Source organism: Oncorhynchus kisutch, linkage group LG17 (assembly GCF_002021735.2).
Source record: "Oncorhynchus kisutch isolate 150728-3 linkage group LG17, Okis_V2, whole genome shotgun sequence".
Classification (NCBI taxonomy): domain Eukaryota; kingdom Metazoa; phylum Chordata; class Actinopteri; order Salmoniformes; family Salmonidae; genus Oncorhynchus; species Oncorhynchus kisutch.
Window position 1 is genome coordinate 65,483,873 of NC_034190.2, and position 18,377 is coordinate 65,502,249.

General features: G+C 40.7%; 2 protein-coding genes across 3 annotated transcripts; one reads left to right on the top strand and one right to left on the bottom strand.

Moving 5' to 3' along the window:
* The first annotated feature begins 1,552 nt into the window (after positions 1–1,552).
* Positions 1,553–7,256, top strand: LOC109908117 (small integral membrane protein 29). Its single transcript, XM_020506597.2, has 5 exons — positions 1,553–1,682; positions 2,538–2,837; positions 3,001–3,026; positions 3,255–3,360; positions 4,038–7,256. The coding sequence occupies exons 2-5, from the start codon at positions 2,730–2,732 to the stop codon at positions 4,104–4,106; spliced, it is 309 nt and encodes a 102-aa protein (XP_020362186.1). The 5' UTR covers positions 1,553–1,682; positions 2,538–2,729; the 3' UTR covers positions 4,107–7,256.
* A 178-nt stretch (positions 7,257–7,434) lies between these two features.
* LOC109908118 (high mobility group protein HMG-I/HMG-Y) lies at positions 7,435–16,513 on the bottom strand. 2 transcript variants are annotated; one of them, XM_020506598.2, is made up of 5 exons: positions 16,217–16,513; positions 15,180–15,289; positions 14,338–14,418; positions 13,145–13,201; positions 7,435–9,650 (listed from the first exon to the last, which is right to left on the bottom strand). In XM_020506598.2, the coding sequence occupies exons 2-5, from the start codon at positions 15,273–15,275 to the stop codon at positions 9,585–9,587; spliced, it is 300 nt and encodes a 99-aa protein (XP_020362187.1). In that variant the 5' UTR covers positions 15,276–15,289; positions 16,217–16,513; the 3' UTR covers positions 7,435–9,584. The 2 variants fall into 2 exon arrangements, with proteins under 2 accessions (XP_020362187.1, XP_020362188.1); XM_020506599.2 differs by having other exon boundaries at positions 15,973–16,355.
* Positions 16,514–18,377: the final 1,864 nt, after the last annotated feature.

The following is an 18,377-nucleotide window of genomic DNA, read 5'->3' on the forward strand; positions in this document are numbered from 1 at the left end:
AGACAGGGAAAATGCAGTGCTCTTTGAGGAAACCATAGAAACTGAGAGAGAGCGTGTGTTGCAGGGAGTGGGGGGAGTTTTTTTTAACCTTTCCCAGAATGATTAAGCCTGTTTCTGTTTGACTCCAGTTCAACCACAGAGTGTTTGTGGAGTGTCTCAGATTTTTCCTTTAATTTCATTGTGGACATTCATTGATTATTGTACAAAAACAATCTCCCCCTAGTAGCTTACATCATTGCAGAAAAATGCTGTGAGTGTGCACAGAGAAGGCTTATGCTGTAGTAATATGGTATTTCACTAATGCAGAGGTGTTTCTGAGTGAGTCTGTGTGTGTATTTGTTGAGCCGATTGAATGACAGTTCCTGGAATGAGGATTTCTGGAGGCTGCTGCACAACTTACCCACACCGGATTCCCACTCACAGACCCAACTACAGAAAGAGAGAGAAAGAGAGAAAAATAGACAGAAAGAGAGGGGGTGGGTTAAGATAATTTTGAACAATGACTTTTCATGCCTTTTTTTTTCACAATAATTTGCCATATTCATTCTTGTCTCATCAAACATCTTTATTACAGTTCTTTATAGCTTTACTACACATTCTTATCTACTGCTTACTTACCAGTATGTGACTTAGAGGACCCTGTCCTTGAACAAAACATTGTAAATGATTGAAATAGCAGGTATGATTAATGTAAACACATTTCTTTTTTTTTTTTTATTATAGATTGAATAAACATATCTCTTTTTTTCCAGAGTTCATGCTCTTACTCCGCTGTAGATAGGGTCTTTATAACTGCCCAAATAATCTAAATGTTCTAGGTTCAAATCATGCATAAACAGCAGAGCAACCAGTCGATGTACAGTAAATGCCCATGCCTTAATGTAGGTTTACATAGAACCACAAGTACAAAGATGATTTAATCTCAACATGAGTAGAGGTCTCCCACCAGTACAAACTTTCTCAGTGCCAAATATGATTGCTCTTTACTTTGTCCATCCTCTCCATACCTGAGCAAGGACTCATCTTTTTTATTACGTTTACTATAAGTCACCATGGTCTTCTTAGTCTATGGTTCACACTGTACGTGTTTGTTCCCCCCCCCCCCCCCCAATTTGACCAAGCGTGGTCCATTATCTGCCCTGGGCCTTCTCTCATTGTGTCTGCCTGCAGTTCTTGGTATTGAACTTCATATTGAACTGGCTGCCTATGTGCCAGATATAGAGTCATCTGTTTACATGAGCTATGTTTTCGAGGGCCTAGTGAGGGGAAGGGATTGGTGGTGCAGAGCCCAATGGAGGGAGAGGGATGCGGAAAAGAGTTGCTCTGAGAAATAATGTAATTGCAATTCCATCTTTCTGCATTCATGGAAGGAGGGAAATGCTGTAAGTCAACCCTCTCACTGCACGGACTACCTCTTCCTCCATACAATAGGCCTATTAAAATACCAACGAGTATTTGGTAAATTGATATGACAGTCCTTAATAAATGGTGTACAGTATGAGTTTGGCGACACGTCCCGACGCATCAGGTGCATAGCACTCAGCTTCTGTCTGTTCCAGAGACGCTTCATTGGCTGCATTCCTCCGTCTCCCATTCCCTGCTTTCATGAATTGGCTTGTCAATCAAAGGGCTATTATGTTTTCTTCCTGGTTAGCTGCAGAGTGAAAGAGGAGCAACGTTCGGTGAGTGTTCATTACAATCACTTTCCTGATTTAAGGTAAATTGGACAAATAATCTAGAGCTAGCAATATGGTTATCCGCAGTGGTACTCTTCTAAGACACTTGCAATACGCCAAAGTGCAAAATAAATTGAGCTGCATAATCCAAAAGCTGTGCTACCAAGTTGGTCTGTGACAACGTTAGCTGGAGCTGTTCAATTCAGCAAGCTAAACACACGATGCATGACATTGTTTGCGTAGCAACTTTAACGAGCCAAGTAATACAGCTAGTTACTAGGTTACCAAATATCGGGTTAAGCCCCGTTTGACCTACACGGTTTTGGCCACCCAAAGCTATCATACAACCAAGTGTAGTGGTGGCCAGCATATTTGATGTATGCTATTCACGTGCCTCGGCCTGGGTGCTGCGCACATAAGATACATCTGAATCTTTTACAATTATTTGTAATAATTTAGCTAGAAATTTGAGTATTAGTTTGCTAAATCAGATAGTCCAACCTGAGCAGCATTTTACCCGGGCCCACACATACCCGGGCCCACACATGTGAATAATATGGACATTGTTGTGTGGACCACATGACTACTAGGTAAAAATGTAGGACACATCCAAAAATGTGACTTCTATTATAGGTCATGCTCTCTACTATTACCGTTTCATGTGGAAACGGTGGCTAGAAAGCAGATTAGAGGCCTCCATAAAAAAGTTTGCCATCATAGCTAGCTATTAGTGAAACTATTTACTCTGTGCACTTTGATCTATCTGTATCAAATTTGGGTGAACATTTCTCATCCATTTTTCCTCTTTCTCGTATGCCTAACCATGTGATTTCTACTTGTTTTGTCTTTTGGTCCTCTCAGGCATATTTCACACTGATTAGTGAAAGGGGAGAAACCATGTGGAAGTCACATGAGCGACAAGGATGAGGAAAAAACAACTGGGAGAGGACTGCTACCGCCTAACTTGTCAATCCGACTAGTGATTTGCTGCTTCCGAAGCTTGGCAGGGACAGCCTAGCAGCCCCTGACTCACCCTCTACCCACACATATGCAATGAACAGCACTACTCAGCCCCCTGCCCCCATAGACAGGGATGTGGCAGTCAGCTCATTGTTGGTACCATTCTTCCTGATCACCTTCATCGGGATAGCTGCAGCTGTGGTGAGTGGCTAACAGGAACATCACATGTTGGCCTACAGTGATACAGTTAAGAAGTACTACTTTGATGAGCTAAAGCTTTTGATTTAATAACCTTTAAAATGACCACATAACATCTCCTGTATTTTATTTGAACCAGCTAAACTAGTCATCTTTTTTATTGCAGGTGCTGTATGTGCGCAAGAAGAGAAGGTAACTTCCTTGTATTCTCTTCCTTATTGCTCTCAGCAGGTGTATGGTTACTTATTAAAGCTACATTATGTAACTTTTTGGGTGACCTGGCCAAATTCACATAGAAATGTTCGTTACAGAGCTTTCATTCCCTGGGGCGGCAGGGTAGCCTAGTGGTTAAAGCGTAAAATTGTATTCTTGCATTGGTCACCATGTTACGGTATACTCCTTTCCTATTGTGTGTTTCAGAATTGACAGGCTTCGGCACCAGTTGCTTCCAGTCTATACTTACGACCCCTCTGAAGAATTACATGAAGTTGAACAGGAAATGCTGTGGAAAGAGGAAGATACTAAGGTATGATTTCACCCTCGTCTTTGAATTAATTGATAGGCTACAGTAACATGAGTTCCTTCCCTATGTGGCACTTTTACAAACACTAGATGGCAACGTTGGCCCCGTATAAATAAAGGCCTTTTTATGTAATGTAGTAGTATCAAATGGAGCTTCATCTTTGTAAAAAAATTAAAGATCAGTTCTGAAAGTGCTGCATTTTAAAAATCTTTTATGAATGAAGATATAAACGAATGTAGACATTTGAGAACTTGGTCAACCGGATAAGTGTGTCTGCTAAATGACTAAAATGTAAAGGTAGGTTTATTTTGCGGAGATGCGGTACGACTATGTACCCTCGCTTATATGTGAATAATAATTCGGAGCATCCTGCCCGCGCGTCGGACGCCTTTCTATCTAACTCCCAGAGAGTCTGGTCACCTGACTTGATATCACTTTAAGTTTCTGTTCGGTATGAATTGCGTGGCGGACGCGTGGGTAAAACTCCCCTAGCTGGATCTGTTGGAGCTTGTTTCCAACTCTGGTGTAAGTCAAGTCATCTTTAGGCACACATTGTGCGTCACTTAAGGTATTTGCACACAGTGTTTATTTCAAATGCATGCCATATACAACAGTAATGAAGAAAAACTCAGGTTACAGTCAGATTATCTGAAATCTAGTATGTGACTTTGTGTCTGCAGGTGGTGAAGGGTTGGGCACGATCATACCAGCAGCAAAGACCCCTGTTGATGAAAGATACCCATGCATGAGTGTGTTTGAGCAGGACATAGATCTGTGACATCATACAGATCAGTGGAGTTAACCCTTGAGATGCCAGATTTGTCAGTCATTCAACATAAAGGGGTTTTAGGAAAAGCATGGAGCCTGTCATGCATTTGGCATCATGCTCCTCCTCAGTCATCATCTCTGTTGGAGCATTTACTTTGTACAGCGTCAGCCTTTAAGCTAAGAGGAGGTTGGTTATTATGTGATTGTGAACCTCTGATACCATGCCCCTGTGCTCGAAAGCTGCGACATACCCTAAACCACGACGTTGGCTAACTACTGGTGGACATTTATTTATTTGAGATTATTTATTCAAGTTTTTTTTAAACATTTTTTTACTGTGTTTGTGTGTGTCATAATGTGGGCGTTACTGAAACTAAGATGGTGCCATCCATCCATCCAAACAAGACACTGGTGTTACATTTGCCTTAAATGTCTATTGTTTCCAGTGAGATTAGCAAAGCCTTGACCTTGGGTGAGATGCTTACCGTTGTACTACTAGTTTTAGTGGTGTAAAATTAGGTTACTATATCCCTCACTATTAAATGTAATACACAGAAGGTATGCAATCAATCAATTTGATTTCTTAAGTTGCTGTTTTGTTTCCCTGTTTGTGGCACTTTGAATGCCATTATGAAAGCAACCAAAACAATACCTCCTCCTCGTCATCATACAGATACTGTATGTTATGATGAAAAGGTGGTGAAATCAGAAGGAGGATGTATATAGAGAGAAGAGATGGCAAATGAATGTAACTAGTCAACCAACCTCCCCCTACCCCACCCACTCCTCTCCACTATTTAGCTGTGACTACTGCCCTAAAAATGTCCTGTTGGGAAGACAGGGCACCAGGAGGATTGTTCTTCTAGCAGAAGAATCTCTTTTGAAGAATACCATAGGCCTGACTGTATACAGTACTCAGGAAACCTCAGCCACCCATATTTTTAAAGAAATATGTGACCAGTGATTCATCCTTGAATTATATGTGCTCTAAGTTACCCTCCTTTCCTCCTTGCATTTGTGAATGTCATGTATTTAGGATGAGAAGGATGAAGTCTACCATTGAAAGCAATCATCTTATCAGTATATGTACAGTATGTTGGAATCCTCTTGATAAGAATTTAAACATACACTGTGTATACAAAGCATTAACAACACCTTCCTAATATTGAGTTGCAACTTCTCAGAACAGCCTCAATTCGCCGGGGCATGGACTCTGCAATGTGTCGCAAGCGTTTCACCGGGATGCTGGCCCATGTTGACTCAAATGCTTCCCACAGTTGTGTCAAGTTGGCTGGATGTCTTTTGGGTGGTGGACCATTCTTGATATACACGGGAAACTGTTGAGTGTAAAGAACTCTGCAGCGCTGCAGTTCTTGACACACTGGTGCACCTGGCACCTACTCCCATACCCCATTCAAAGGCACTTAAATCTTTTGTCTTGCCAATTCACCTTATGAAAGGCACACATCCACAATACATGTCCATACACAACACAATCCAAGGCTTAAAAATCATTCTTTAACCTGTCTCCTTCCCTTCATCTACACTGATTTGAAGTGGATTTAACAAGTGACATCAATAAGGGATCGTAGCTTTCACCTGGTCAGTCGATGTCATGGAAAGAGCAGGTGTTCATAATGTTTTGTACACGCATTGTACATCAGGTATTTACATTTATTTTAATGTGGAATTGAAACTTTTGACATGAATAGTTGACTTTCTCCTGAATGCGAACTGCTACATATTACGCTCCACTATTTATAAAGTCTATGATTTAATTCCCATGCACATTAAACATATACAGTTGGAAGTTTACATACACCTCAGCAAAATACATTTAAACTCAGTTTTTCACATTTCCTGACATTTAATCCAAGTAAAAATTCCCTGTTTTAGGTCCGTTAGGATCACCACTTTATTTTAAGAATGTGAAATGTCAGAATAATAGTAGAGAATTATTCATTTCAGCTTTTATTTCTTTCATCACATTCCCAGTGGGTCAGAAGTTGACATACACTCAACCGCACATGTCCCCATGTGTGGTTGCAAACCGTAGTCTGGCTTTTTTCTGGCTGTTTTGGAGCAGTGGTTTCTTCCTTGCTGAGCGGCCTTTCAGGTTATGTCGCTATAGGACTCATTTTTACTGTGGCTATAGATACTTTTGTACCTGTTTCCTCCAGCATCTTCACAAGTTCCTTTGCTGCTGTTCTGGGATTGATTTGCACTTTTCGCACCAAAGTACGTTAATCTCTAGGAGACAGCGTCTCCTTCCTGAGCAGTGTGACGGCTGCGTGGTCCCATGGTGTTTATACTTGCGTACTATTATTTGTACAGATGAACGTGGTACCTTCAGGCGTTTTGGAATTGGCTCCCAAGGATGAACCAGACTTGTGGAGGTCTACAATTTGTTTTCTGAGGTCTTGGCTGATTTCTTTTGATCTTCCCATGATGTCAAGCGAAGAGGCACTGAGTTTGAAGGTAGTCTTTGAAATACATCCACAGGTACACCTCCTATTGACTTTAAATGATGTTAATTAGCCTATCAGAAGCTTCTAAAGCCATGACATCATTTTCTGGAATTTTCCAAGCTGTTTAAAGGCAGTCAACCTAGTGTATGTAAACTTCTGACCCACTGGAATTGTGATACAGTGAAATAAACTAAACAATTGTTGGAAAAATTGGTGTCATGCACAAAGTAGATGTCCTAACCGACTTGACAAAATTATAGTTTGTTAACAAGACATTTGTGGAGTGGTTGAAAAACAAGTTTTAATGACTCCAACCTAAGTGTATGTAAACTTCTGACTTCAACTGTAATAATGCATTTGATTAAAATACATTGCACTGTTTCAAACATGGCAACCCTGCTTACTATTAACAGTTTCTTTGGGGAATTGCCATGGTGAATTCTGAAGAAATCCAGAATATAAACTACTGATGAAAATAAAAAAATTTAAATGTAATTTTGACTGTTAAAGGTTTCACACACTTGTTAAAAGACTGAATATTTGTGTTGCTTGATTTTACTGTCCATAAAGTAAACTTGTATATATCTTAGCGAGTTTATGGACTTTTTATGGATGGTCTGGATGTAACGTAGAGCAAAAATAAAATGGAAAGAGGAGTACATATCCAGGCTTTGTAAACATTTGATAACGTCAGTGACAATTGGGAGAAACTGGGAAAGAGCTGCAATAAGCCAAGGATAAACTATGTGTAATAGATCTATACATTAGTCTAGCTTTTGTTAGTCTCACAATGTAGGCCTATATATTTTAAGTGAAGAGGATACAGGACAAGACAACTGAACAAATTATACATTCTTGTATTTATTGACCATTTCTGGATACAAATTGTCATAGGGCACAATAGAAATATAGACATTGTACATTTAAAAGAATGATCCCATCTCAACTTTGCATGAATTATTGTACATGGATGATGTTGGTACATAAGGACATTGTACATTGTCAAAATAGTTGCAGCTGTGATTTGATATATTTCATTACCGGAGTTCCACATGAACATGATACCCCTCAAATGGTACCCTATTCCCTATATAGTGCACTACTTTTGAACAGTGCTCTGGTCTAAAGTAGTGCACTATAAAGGGAATAGGGTGCCATTAGGGACTTATACATGGAAAAGAGCACGGTGCCAAAGCTGCACGAGGCCTACAAGGGAATTACAAGCTGGAGAGAACACCCAGTTTTTGTCACTAAACACACACATGACAATCTGAACAACCTGAACCAAGCTAACATTTCAGTGCACCAGAAGTAAGATTTATTAAAAAGAATACGCTGGATAATCGACTACAGTCAGCGAACAGTTTGCAAAACTGCCAGATCTCCCTGACTTTACACATCGGCTTAGTGACCTGTCTAAGCCAGGTTTAAAAAATGGGGGGGGGGGGGCAAATGAGCACACTTTCATTAGTAGCTAGGCAGTTGTCTTTAGAATACCAAGCTACAGTCAGATTAAAAAATACAGAAAATACAGACTATGTAATACAAACATTTCTCAAACACTTGCTAGAGGTTACATTGTACATGTGAAACCAGTTGAAGAATGCAATATGGGAAAGTTAAGTGAGTGAGATTCTGGGCCTTGTCAGGCACAATGCAGTTTTACGGGTTTTTACTGAGTTTGTAGCAGCTTGTAGGTTTGAGGAGAGACCCAGTAACTGGACTGTAATCTAGAGATCCCTGACACTGAGAAACACAACGAAACAACAACAAAAAACAGTTATTCTAGAGTAGACAGCAGACACTGACTGTATCCTCACAGACAGAGCAGAGTATTTCAACATCCTGTACAAAGTGATGATGACACGGCCTTGGGCATGTAAAGAGGTGAAATGGAATGATCAGCTATTATACAGACCCATTGGATAAAACAGTGCCACAATAGTAACAATCCAGCTCCTAGTTTGGGCAACCACTATTTGTTTCACCTAGAACTGACCAAGTGGCGATGGGTCGCAACAAGTACTGTAGACTGGAGGACCACATTAAGAGGAACAGCAGATGCCAGAGTTCAATAAAAGCTCCCTGGATTGATGAGAGTGTAGCTCCCCACTCAATGAATGCCTACCCACCCTTAAGCCATTATGACATTATTATGTTGAGTTTTCGTAGACGTCGAAGCAGCACAGTTCCTCAGGTATTTGAGGGCACGTAATGACCCGGAGGAACATGATAAAAAACAATCAGTCTGATCAGATCTTTGATTAATAACAGTACACTTTAGTTTACACAAGCCTTTTCCAGTGGCGCCCCAAAGAGGCTATAGGGAGACAAGCACAAGTCACACCAGAGAGACTAGTAAGGGACAGCTTATTTTGGGTGGGAGGGAGGAACAATTCTGCACAATCAGGAGTAACAGGGAGATGTCTACTACAGAGATTTACATGAATAACTTTTCTATAACCATATATTTAATGATCATACTGTATATCCTCGAGATCACTGGTAAGTAGGTGTAATGGATAGATTAACCACTTCACACTTAAAAAGCAAGTATAGGCAAAACTCACCTTTTGTCCAATAGAAAACCTGGAAATAAGTGTATATGCCATACCAGCTCAAGATACCGGTGTTAGGGAAAAAATAGTACCGCTAAGCTACAGTCTTTTGAAAGATGCGTGTCCAAAAACTCATCATCAGAGCATACTTTAGTCCAATATAAAAGACTTGCAATACCATGACATACCCACAGAGAAAGTGTTGTCTGTCACCTGTCCTGTGATTCTTTGATAGATATATGCTTGTCGAGAAACATCCATTGGTTTTCCAGTGCATTTGCAGATAGAGGTTGGATGAACTGTGTTGTTGACCCTCCTTTGGCTAGAAGGCAAGAAAGTGAACAGTAGAACAGGGGTTGGGGTGGCACCAGTATTGGAGATTCAGTCCAGCTCTGGTTGACAGGAAGTCAGTATGTTGAGCGAGGTAGCAAGTTTACTGGTCTTCCTCCTCCTCTCCTTCTTCAGATGATGATTCCTTGGCTGTCTGTTCCTCCTTTTCCTGAAAAGACACCAAACACAGACCGGTCAACCCATGTTTCTCCTGGTTCACACCAACAACTAAACGGAATTGGATTAAATATACTCTAAGTCACCAGCAGACAGTGCATCAATCTTTCAACTACAATAACTGATTTGCAATACAAACAACAGTATCTATTAGGAGTCAACTATACCTAATCGGGTCAAAGACTCACTCAAGACAAACATTTTCAGTGCATGTTTTATTCACAATTAACTTAACATACAATTGTGCAAAAAAAATATAGTAACGACAACAAAAAAGGTTGGATGTGTAAATATGTAGAAAATAGTATATACATAATACAAAGCAGATACAATATGAATGAAGTAAAATGAAAGACCAACTGATCTGTGTTTCAGACAAGTAACAGTGGTTCACTCTAGTGCACCATCGACTCAATAAAAGCATGTCTGTAAGGCAAAGACACATTTTCTTTCTCTGTAAATAAAATGGCTGACAAAGTTTTCAACTTTGACAGTTCCTCAATAGCTCTATAACAGAACATACAGTTCAAGTCGAAAGTTTACATACACCTTAACCAAATACATTTAAACTCAGTTTTCATAATTCCTGACGTTTAATTCTAGTAAAAATTCAGTTTTAGTCCAGTTAAAATCACCACTTTATTTTAAGAATGTGAAATGTCAGAATAATAGTAGAGAATTATTTATTTCAGCTTTTATTTCTTTCATCACATTCCCAGTGGGTCAGAAGTTTCTTCCTTGCTGAATGGCCTTTCAGGTTGTGTAAATATAGGACTCGTTTTACTGTGGGTATAGATACTTGTGTACGTATTTCCTCCAGCATCTTCACAAGGTCCTTTGCTGGGATTGATTTGCACTTTTCGCACTAAAGTACATTCATCTCTAGGTGACAGAATGTGTCTTCTTCCTGAGTGGTATGATGGCTGCGTGGTCCCATGGTGTTTATTTATACTTGCGTACTATTGTTTGCACAGATGAACGTGGTACCTTCAGGCATTTAGAAATTGCTCCCAAGGATGAACCAGACTTGTGGAGGTCTACAAATTATTTTCTGAGGTCTTGGCAGATTTCTTTTGATGTTCCCATGATGTCAATCAAAGAGGCACTTGACGGTAGGCCTTGAAATACATCCATAGGTACACCTCCAATTGACTCAAATAATGTAAATGATCCTATCCGAAGCTTCTAAAGCCATGACATCGTTTTCTGGAATTTTCGGAGCTGTTTATAGGCACAGTGTATGTAAACATCTGACCCACTGGAATTGTGATACAGTGAATTATAAGTGAAATAATCTGTCTGTAAACAATTGTTGGAACAATTACTTGTGTCATGCACAAGGTAGATGTCTTGACTGACTTGCCAAAAATATAGTTTGTTAACAAGAAATGTGTGGAGTGGTTGAAAAAACGGTTTTAATGACTCCAACCTAAGTGTATGTAAACTTCCGACTTCAACTGTACATAGTGATGCATAGCACGCATTAATAAGTCTCTCAGTCCAGTGCAGGCTTGCCAAGAGTTCCTTGAGCTCTTTCCGCTGGCACACAATCAAGCCCGGGAGATATACAGACTTAAAACATTTGCACATCTCTGGCGTACAACTGGCCACTAGTTGCATCCTAGCTTCCACCATATCCCTTGCATAAGAACTATTTACTAGCTTCCATCCCTCTTGCTCCAGCTCTTTGTCCTGACATAAATACAGAGCATGCATTTTGGCGCTGGCAAGACGACGCTCATATTTCTCCTCAGTCCCAGGTCCCCGCCAGTGTTTGTTCCCCCTTAAAGATAAATAAAGAGTTATGACATGAGTTATCATGAAAGGATAGTTATCTACAGTTAGGGACAGCTAAAGGTTTAGGTTTAATCAACAACAAATTCAATACCACTAAACATCTAGTGAACACATTCCCCTTAATGCAAAACACAACTACTTCAAAACAAGCTAAACTATATTGTCATATATGTAAGTGTTAAATAGTTTTATTTTACATAGTGTTGTGTTTAGAGAATTCAACAATCGTTGCTTACCTCGTCCTTACATGTCTTCAGAATCGCATGAAGACGAGTCCCAGGGGTCAGCTTTAGGTCAAAATGTGTAAATTCCTCATCAGAACTGAACAATTCCTCATCAGAACTATCTGTGTTTGTTGCAAGAAAGTCATCCTGAATGTTTCTTCAATGCAAGTTGTCTAGAATATTTATGGTTTCAAATTAAGCAATATACTCCAGGTGTAGTTGACTTCACATCTGGTAGCTGGTTGTTGCAAACAGAAAAGGTTAAGTTGAATGTTTTAATTTGCACACAATAGCCACCACGTTTTTTTGTTGGTGGCTGAATAGCAGTGGAAGATAAGCAGTAGCCACTGAAACCCCTCCCCCAACTTAATTCAACCAATCACAGGCGTGGTGGGTTTGGAGTTCACCTGGAAAGAGTTTGCTAGGTTACAAAATTGTGTCTGTTTAGGACACGCCAGGGAACAGGACAGATGACGAGTTAGATTGTTCGTTGTACATCATTTTGTTTGTATGAACTAGCCATAAGCATTCTAACCTTTGGGATTTCTGGCAGCAGTGAGCATGTGGAGGGGGACCACCAAAAACTATTAGTCCACTGTTGATACAGTCCCAAAATGTTTTGCATGTCAGCAGTCAAGTTTTTAAGATGTTCAAGAAGCAAAGTGTCACTTGTCACATTATCATGACTATGTGTTTTGCAGCACCATGTTGATGTGTTTTGCAGCACCATGTTGATGTGTTTTGCAGCACCATGTTAATGTGTTTTGCAGCACCATGTTGATGTGTTTTGCAGCACCATGTTGATGTGTTTTGCAGCACCATGATGATGTGTTTTGCAGCACCATGATGATGTGTTTTGCAGCACCATGTTGATGTGTTTTGCAGCACCATGATGATGTGTTTTGCAGCACCATGTTGATGTGTTTTGCAGCACCATGTTGATGTGTTTTGCAGCACCATGTTGATGTGTTTTGCAGCACCATGATGATGTGTTTTGCAGCACCATGTTGATGTGTTTTGCAGCACCATGATGATGTGTTTTGCAGCACCATGTTGATGTGTTTTGCAGCACCATGTTGATGTGTTTTGCAGCACCATGTTGATGTGTTTTGCAGCACCATGTTGATGTGTTTTGCAGCACCATGTTGATGTGTTTTGCAGCACCATGATGATGCGTTTTGCAGCACCATGTTGATGTGTTTTGCAGCACCATGATGCATTTTGCAGCATCATAATAATGTGTTTTTCAGCATCATAATGTGGAACATGAAACTTTGCTTCTTGAAAGTCCAATATCTTGAAAACGTAGCTAATAACATGCATTACATTATAGAACTGTAATAACAGTGGACCAATGAAAAAAAGGGGTTTTCATTTAGGAGTGTGTCAGAGTCAAGGGACATTATTGAGGGAGGCATTAGTTAACCATAATATTAAAACCTATGATAATAAGAATTACTCTAACCTCCTTCTTAGGTCTTCCCCTGCGTTTCATCCCTGCAGTTGAGGCTGCTGGTGTCTTCTGTAGAAACCGAGGGAAGAAAAACAAACAATTAATCGAACTGCACAGAAAACTGCTAAACTACTGTCACTAGAGGGCACTAATACTCATATAGGAAAGCAGATGGCTTGAGGGCATCAGGTTCATTGGCTATTATCTTGGAAGCTGACAGGAACTGCACACAGGGCACTCCAGTTCGCTGGCCACCTGGTCTGGGGCTCAGAGACAGCTGGTGAAACTGGGCAAGAAGAAATGAGCCCACTTCAGATCTATCCTTGAACCTAAACACACATGGATATATACACATATATCCCTTCCCTGAGCCCAGTTCAGATCTATCCTTGAACCTAAACACACAGTCATATATGCACATATATCCCTTCCCTGAGCCCACTTCAGATCTATCCTTGAACCTAAACACACATGCACATATACACATATATCCCTTCCCTGCACATACACATAGACACACCAACACACAGCGCTTAGAGGAGCGTGGGGGATGGGGCGAGGAATAGAACTCGCCTGTTGCTATGGTGACAACGGGGAGAAAAAAACTAGGGATGTGTGTTCGGGGGGGGTGGGGGGGGGGGGTGGGGGGGGGGGGGGGGTGTAATGTCAGCTTGGAAACAGTCTTGCTGCACCTGCACCACACTGTGCATGACAAGCTACAGGAAGCTGGAGGACAGGAAGCCAGGGGGAAGTATTAACTCAAAACGGAGTGTTTCTTCAAGCAGCCAGTAAACCAAGATCTTAGAAAGGGAAGCTATGGTCCTGTTATTTTTTACACTTGAGGCGAGAAGGGCCAAAACATGTACAGTTAATGTATAAATCGTACTTAACAACAGGACATCCTTTGAACCTAATGAGGTTAGCTCCCCTTGTGATAACAAAAGGTTCATCAACCGTCATAGGGACATGAAAATTACGTTGTGCTTGACTATGAGGATGAGGTTGAAAACTCAGGTAATATCAAGTTAAAACCATAGGGCAGCTAAAACTATAGGGGCTTGTGACAGCTGCTCCATCTGACCCTAATGGTAACCTGTGGTCAACAGGGGCCTGCGGGTTCTGGCAGGATGACTGCTAAGCGTAAGTGACAGTAGCAGGTCACATTCACTCAGTTGTGTAAAAATAGGGCTACCAAATTGCCTTACCTTGCCCTTGGTGACAGTCTTATTCTTGCTGCCTTTTGGCCTTCCCCTGGGCCTCTTTGGGGTAGGGGACCCACTGGGCTCCTGGCAGAAAAATATGGGAAATGGTCAGGCGGACAGCACAACATTACAGCCAAAGATGAAAACATGTAAATGGTGTTTCTATAGTTGTTGCATCCCAAGGTTTGACACTATGGGCGCAACGATAAATTAAGTGTATTGTTTGGAGGTATATGATGTGAAGCACACACCTTCTTAAATGGAATACTTTATTATTCAAGACACAAAGAGTGCGCTGTTCAAGGTCAGTGCAACTGACACCCGTTGCTACTTTAGGACTAACAGGTGGTCACAGCCACAGGCTGCCAAGTTCTATTTGCTGTAACAAGCTCTAGAGAAATGACAGTGGTTTAAATCAGACCATACAATAAGAGGTATGTAGGAAGTAGTGGCTTACTATAACCCAACAATAATATAGCTTTATGAAGACCAGTGAAGACTGCTACGGGAAAACATTGCTTCTACTTTGCTTACATAAACCGATCAGTTAGAAGCAGAGGTAAGAGTATGTGGGTTACTACTGGTTTAAGGGGTTCAGGTTACATATCACGGACAACCTGCCAGAACACATGATGACCATTACAGATGTACACAACCATGGTTGGGGGGGGGTCTGGTTAATGATCTAACCAGGAAAACCCGGGGCCCTAGTTGGGTGGTCATAGCCAGGCCTGGGAGCCATAACCAGCTAGGGCCCTTAGTTTTTCCTCTGCAGGCAAACTCCAGGGCCTACACACAATCTACCATACACAGAGAAAGTAATGTTGTGTTACAAAGACACTTACATCAGAACCACTTTTCACCGGTGGCTGTTTCCTTGGCCTTCCACGTCCCCTCTTCTCTGCTCCCTCTTTTGTTGAAATGGTGCCCTTATCACTCATGTTGAGGTGTAATCCTAACAATAATAATAATAGTGTCTATTTTCACAATGCATGTAAATTCCATATACTACAATCTCTATTGTTGTATGTAAAACTGACACTTTACCGTAGGGTTAATAGTGTTATTACATAGTAAGTACAGTGACATAAGCATTTGACACGTCCCAATGTATTTGCAGCACTATTTGTGTCTCATCTGTCCTGCATCCGTGGACTACTGATAAATAAACGGGGTGACATCAACCGGTTGTGTATAACACTACATACAGACGGAGTCCGCGCACAATGGAGACAGTCTACCAAGGAAATCTTTATTTAAGCGAAAACAATGTAATTGAATGCAATTGACACAATTCAAGAACTTCACAAATATAAATAACTTAGAAATGCAAACTGCATGCGAGGATACAGCAGAGTGAAATGTCCTAGTTTGGTATAGGCTGAATGTTTAAAACCCAGTCGCTACGGGTGCCCCGTTGCTCCAACAAGCACAATACGCAAACGAAAACAAAAAGAGGAAATTCAATCGGAATAAGACTGTATGCAATATCGTTATTTTAGTCCAAAAAATGTTATCGACGCACATTTACAACATTTACGCATCCAGCCTATCGAATCCTATGTCAAAATAGAATGAAAACGTGACCGAATGCAAGGTCAGTTTTGTGTTCGTTGCAATAGGTTGGATTGCTCCTACCTTGATCCCTTGAAGATTATGGCCCTCCGCCGAATTATAACGAATGGTTCACCCACAAACCAGTCGCTTGTTTTACCGGTTAAATCCTTTAGCTAAAGCTCTTGTTTTATTCGACAGAGACTAGGCTACACAAAATCCGCCCCTTTAAATTCCAGTGTGCAGCACAGCAAATATACGTATGCTATAGAAGAGAATCCCTCGACAAGAGAAAGTTAAAAAATACTGTAGGATTGTTTAAAATTACCTTATTTAAAATGAAGCAGGCGAAAGTGCAGATCCAAAGCGTGCTAAAAATAGCTGTCTGTCTTTCCCCAAGATAAAGAAAATGCGCCAGTCTCAAGGAGTTTAGGGCAATTTAAAGAGGCGTCCTCACAGGAGCTATAACATTGGAGGGCGGAGATATGATAAGTGGGCCACCATCATCAACCCAACACCCCAGCCCCTTCATCCACCCCCAACCCCCATTCACATCCAGATGTATTGTTTCAGCGTCCAGGTGGCTAACCTGTAGTCTGACATTTCTTTATGCCTTTAATCCTACAGCCAGGTTAAAGCCACAGTCTGTAGTGTTCCCACAGCAATATGAAACAATGAAATATCTCCCTTGGTTTGAAAGAAATTATGTACCTTGAAATCACGTTTTTAAAAAGTAGTATTGTAAATTGGCTTAATAGGCTTGTTGCCTATCACATTTAGCATGTTCTCCATTTATAAAATAAAAAATGGTGTCCCACTCTTTGAGTGTATCTATACATTAAGGAGTTTGCTTTAATAGTGTGGTTAACGGTTTCAATTCATTCAGGACTGTGTGCCATTTTTTGATATTCATTTTTGTTTGGTCATATAGCTTAATTAAGGATTCATATTATGAGCTATAAACTTGGCTTAAGGTGCATTCTGTGAACTGTAACAAGATATTTAAATATATGAGATAGACAAGCTAGATAAGAAAACATGAAATGTAAAGAAACAAAGGGAACCTCTGTCTGTTATCAGATAGATTATGTTTACTGGCGTGGTTACTGCATGACGTAACTGCCGCTGTAGTGCCGTAGTGTATGCATGGTCATCCTCCTCCATTGGTAGACCTCTCGACTAGACCTATAGCTTTACTTGAATGTAAATCTCCCCTCAACCTGGAGTTGATGGGTTCACAATGCATGTGAGAGAGATAGGTGTCAAACCATTAACTGATGTCCCATTGAAATACACCTTTTTAGCAGCAAATGGCTTCATATCACTCTGCCCAAACATAGAATAAGGGACAGATGACAAGGAGCCATCTACTGTGGTGAAATGTATTACACCTTGCCACCTTTCCCCCAGACACACACCTCCCATCCTCCTAAGCCGGAACAGGAACACTTCCCAATCCCCCCGCTCAACATGTGCCTGCTAGGCTGCTATATGGTTATCTTTGGTTCCATCTGACTGTCTAGGACTCAGTTTCACACCAATAAGCACACATAAAACAAAACAATTATTACTGGAATGTACATTTGCTTAAATGTACTATGTGTTGCTCAAGTAGTCATTTTAAAGAAACAGTGAACAGTGAAGTAAAATGTAATAATGCAGTAATTACAACCACCAGTGTGATATGTTTATTTAGCAATTGACACATTATTGAATAATTTCAATAACAGCTGGTACAACTGAAACATTACAACAAAACAAAAAGCAGTTTCACAGGATACTTTTAACACATTTTCTGACCCAGTTTCAGTTTGTTTTTAAAAGTATCTTGTTGAAAGAAATTGTGTTAGTTTCAAATGTAAATAGTTAGGTGAACAAAATAGTTAGGTAAATAGAGATTTTAGTTTATGGTTAATTGGGTTAGTACAGGGGCTTCAGAGTATGAGCCTGTGTGTACAGTATCTGGTGAGATATACCGTGTATGTATACTACTGTACATGGTGGACAGATAGGATGAGTGGGTAATGGGGGAGACTAGATGGGGAATGAATGGAGAGAAGTTCTCTTTTTCTGAATGAATCAAATGTTCTGCTCAGCATGTGCTTGCCTGGCACGCCAGCTCCCCCTCTCACTCTATTCATTTCCTTCCTCTCTTTTTTCCCCCCAGTCCCCCTAACTCATCCCCCCCCCCCCCCCCCCCCATCCTCCCCAAGCCTCTGCCATGCTCTCTATACTGATGAGCACAGGGCAACCAGCCCAGTGAGTGTGTGTCTAAGGAATGTCCTCCACCCAAAGATGGGATGAGCCTTGCTGCTTAAAGACTCACTATTTCTTTACCTTTCCTGTTGAAAAACAATATCCCACGTATAAATACAATAATGTAGACACTTAAGGGTGAACACATATGTTTTGAGAAAATGGTTATTATTTTTATTTTTTTAACTTCATGGAGTAAGCCAATTCAAGGAGTTGGTCCGATGTCATCGGCC

Bases quoted from the DNA above. Each gene is read 5' to 3' on its own strand.
- LOC109908117 (XM_020506597.2), top strand. From the start codon at position 2,730: ATGAACAGCACTACTCAGCCCCCTGCCCCCATAGACAGGGATGTGGCA. The intron at 3,027-3,254 runs GTAACTTCCTTG...TGTGTGTTTCAG, and splicing joins TATGTGCGCAAGAAGAGAAG to AATTGACAGGCTTCGGCACC. The intron at 3,361-4,037 runs GTATGATTTCAC...TTGTGTCTGCAG, and splicing joins GGAAAGAGGAAGATACTAAG to GTGGTGAAGGGTTGGGCACG.
- LOC109908118 (XM_020506598.2), bottom strand. From the start codon at position 15,275: ATGAGTGATAAGGGCACCATTTCAACAAAAGAGGGAGCAGAGAAGAGG. The intron at 14,419-15,179 runs GTAAGTGTCTTT...TTTTTCTGCCAG, and splicing joins CGGTGAAAAGTGGTTCTGAT to GAGCCCAGTGGGTCCCCTAC. The intron at 13,202-14,337 runs GTAAGGCAATTT...CGGTTTCTACAG, and splicing joins AGACTGTCACCAAGGGCAAG to AAGACACCAGCAGCCTCAAC.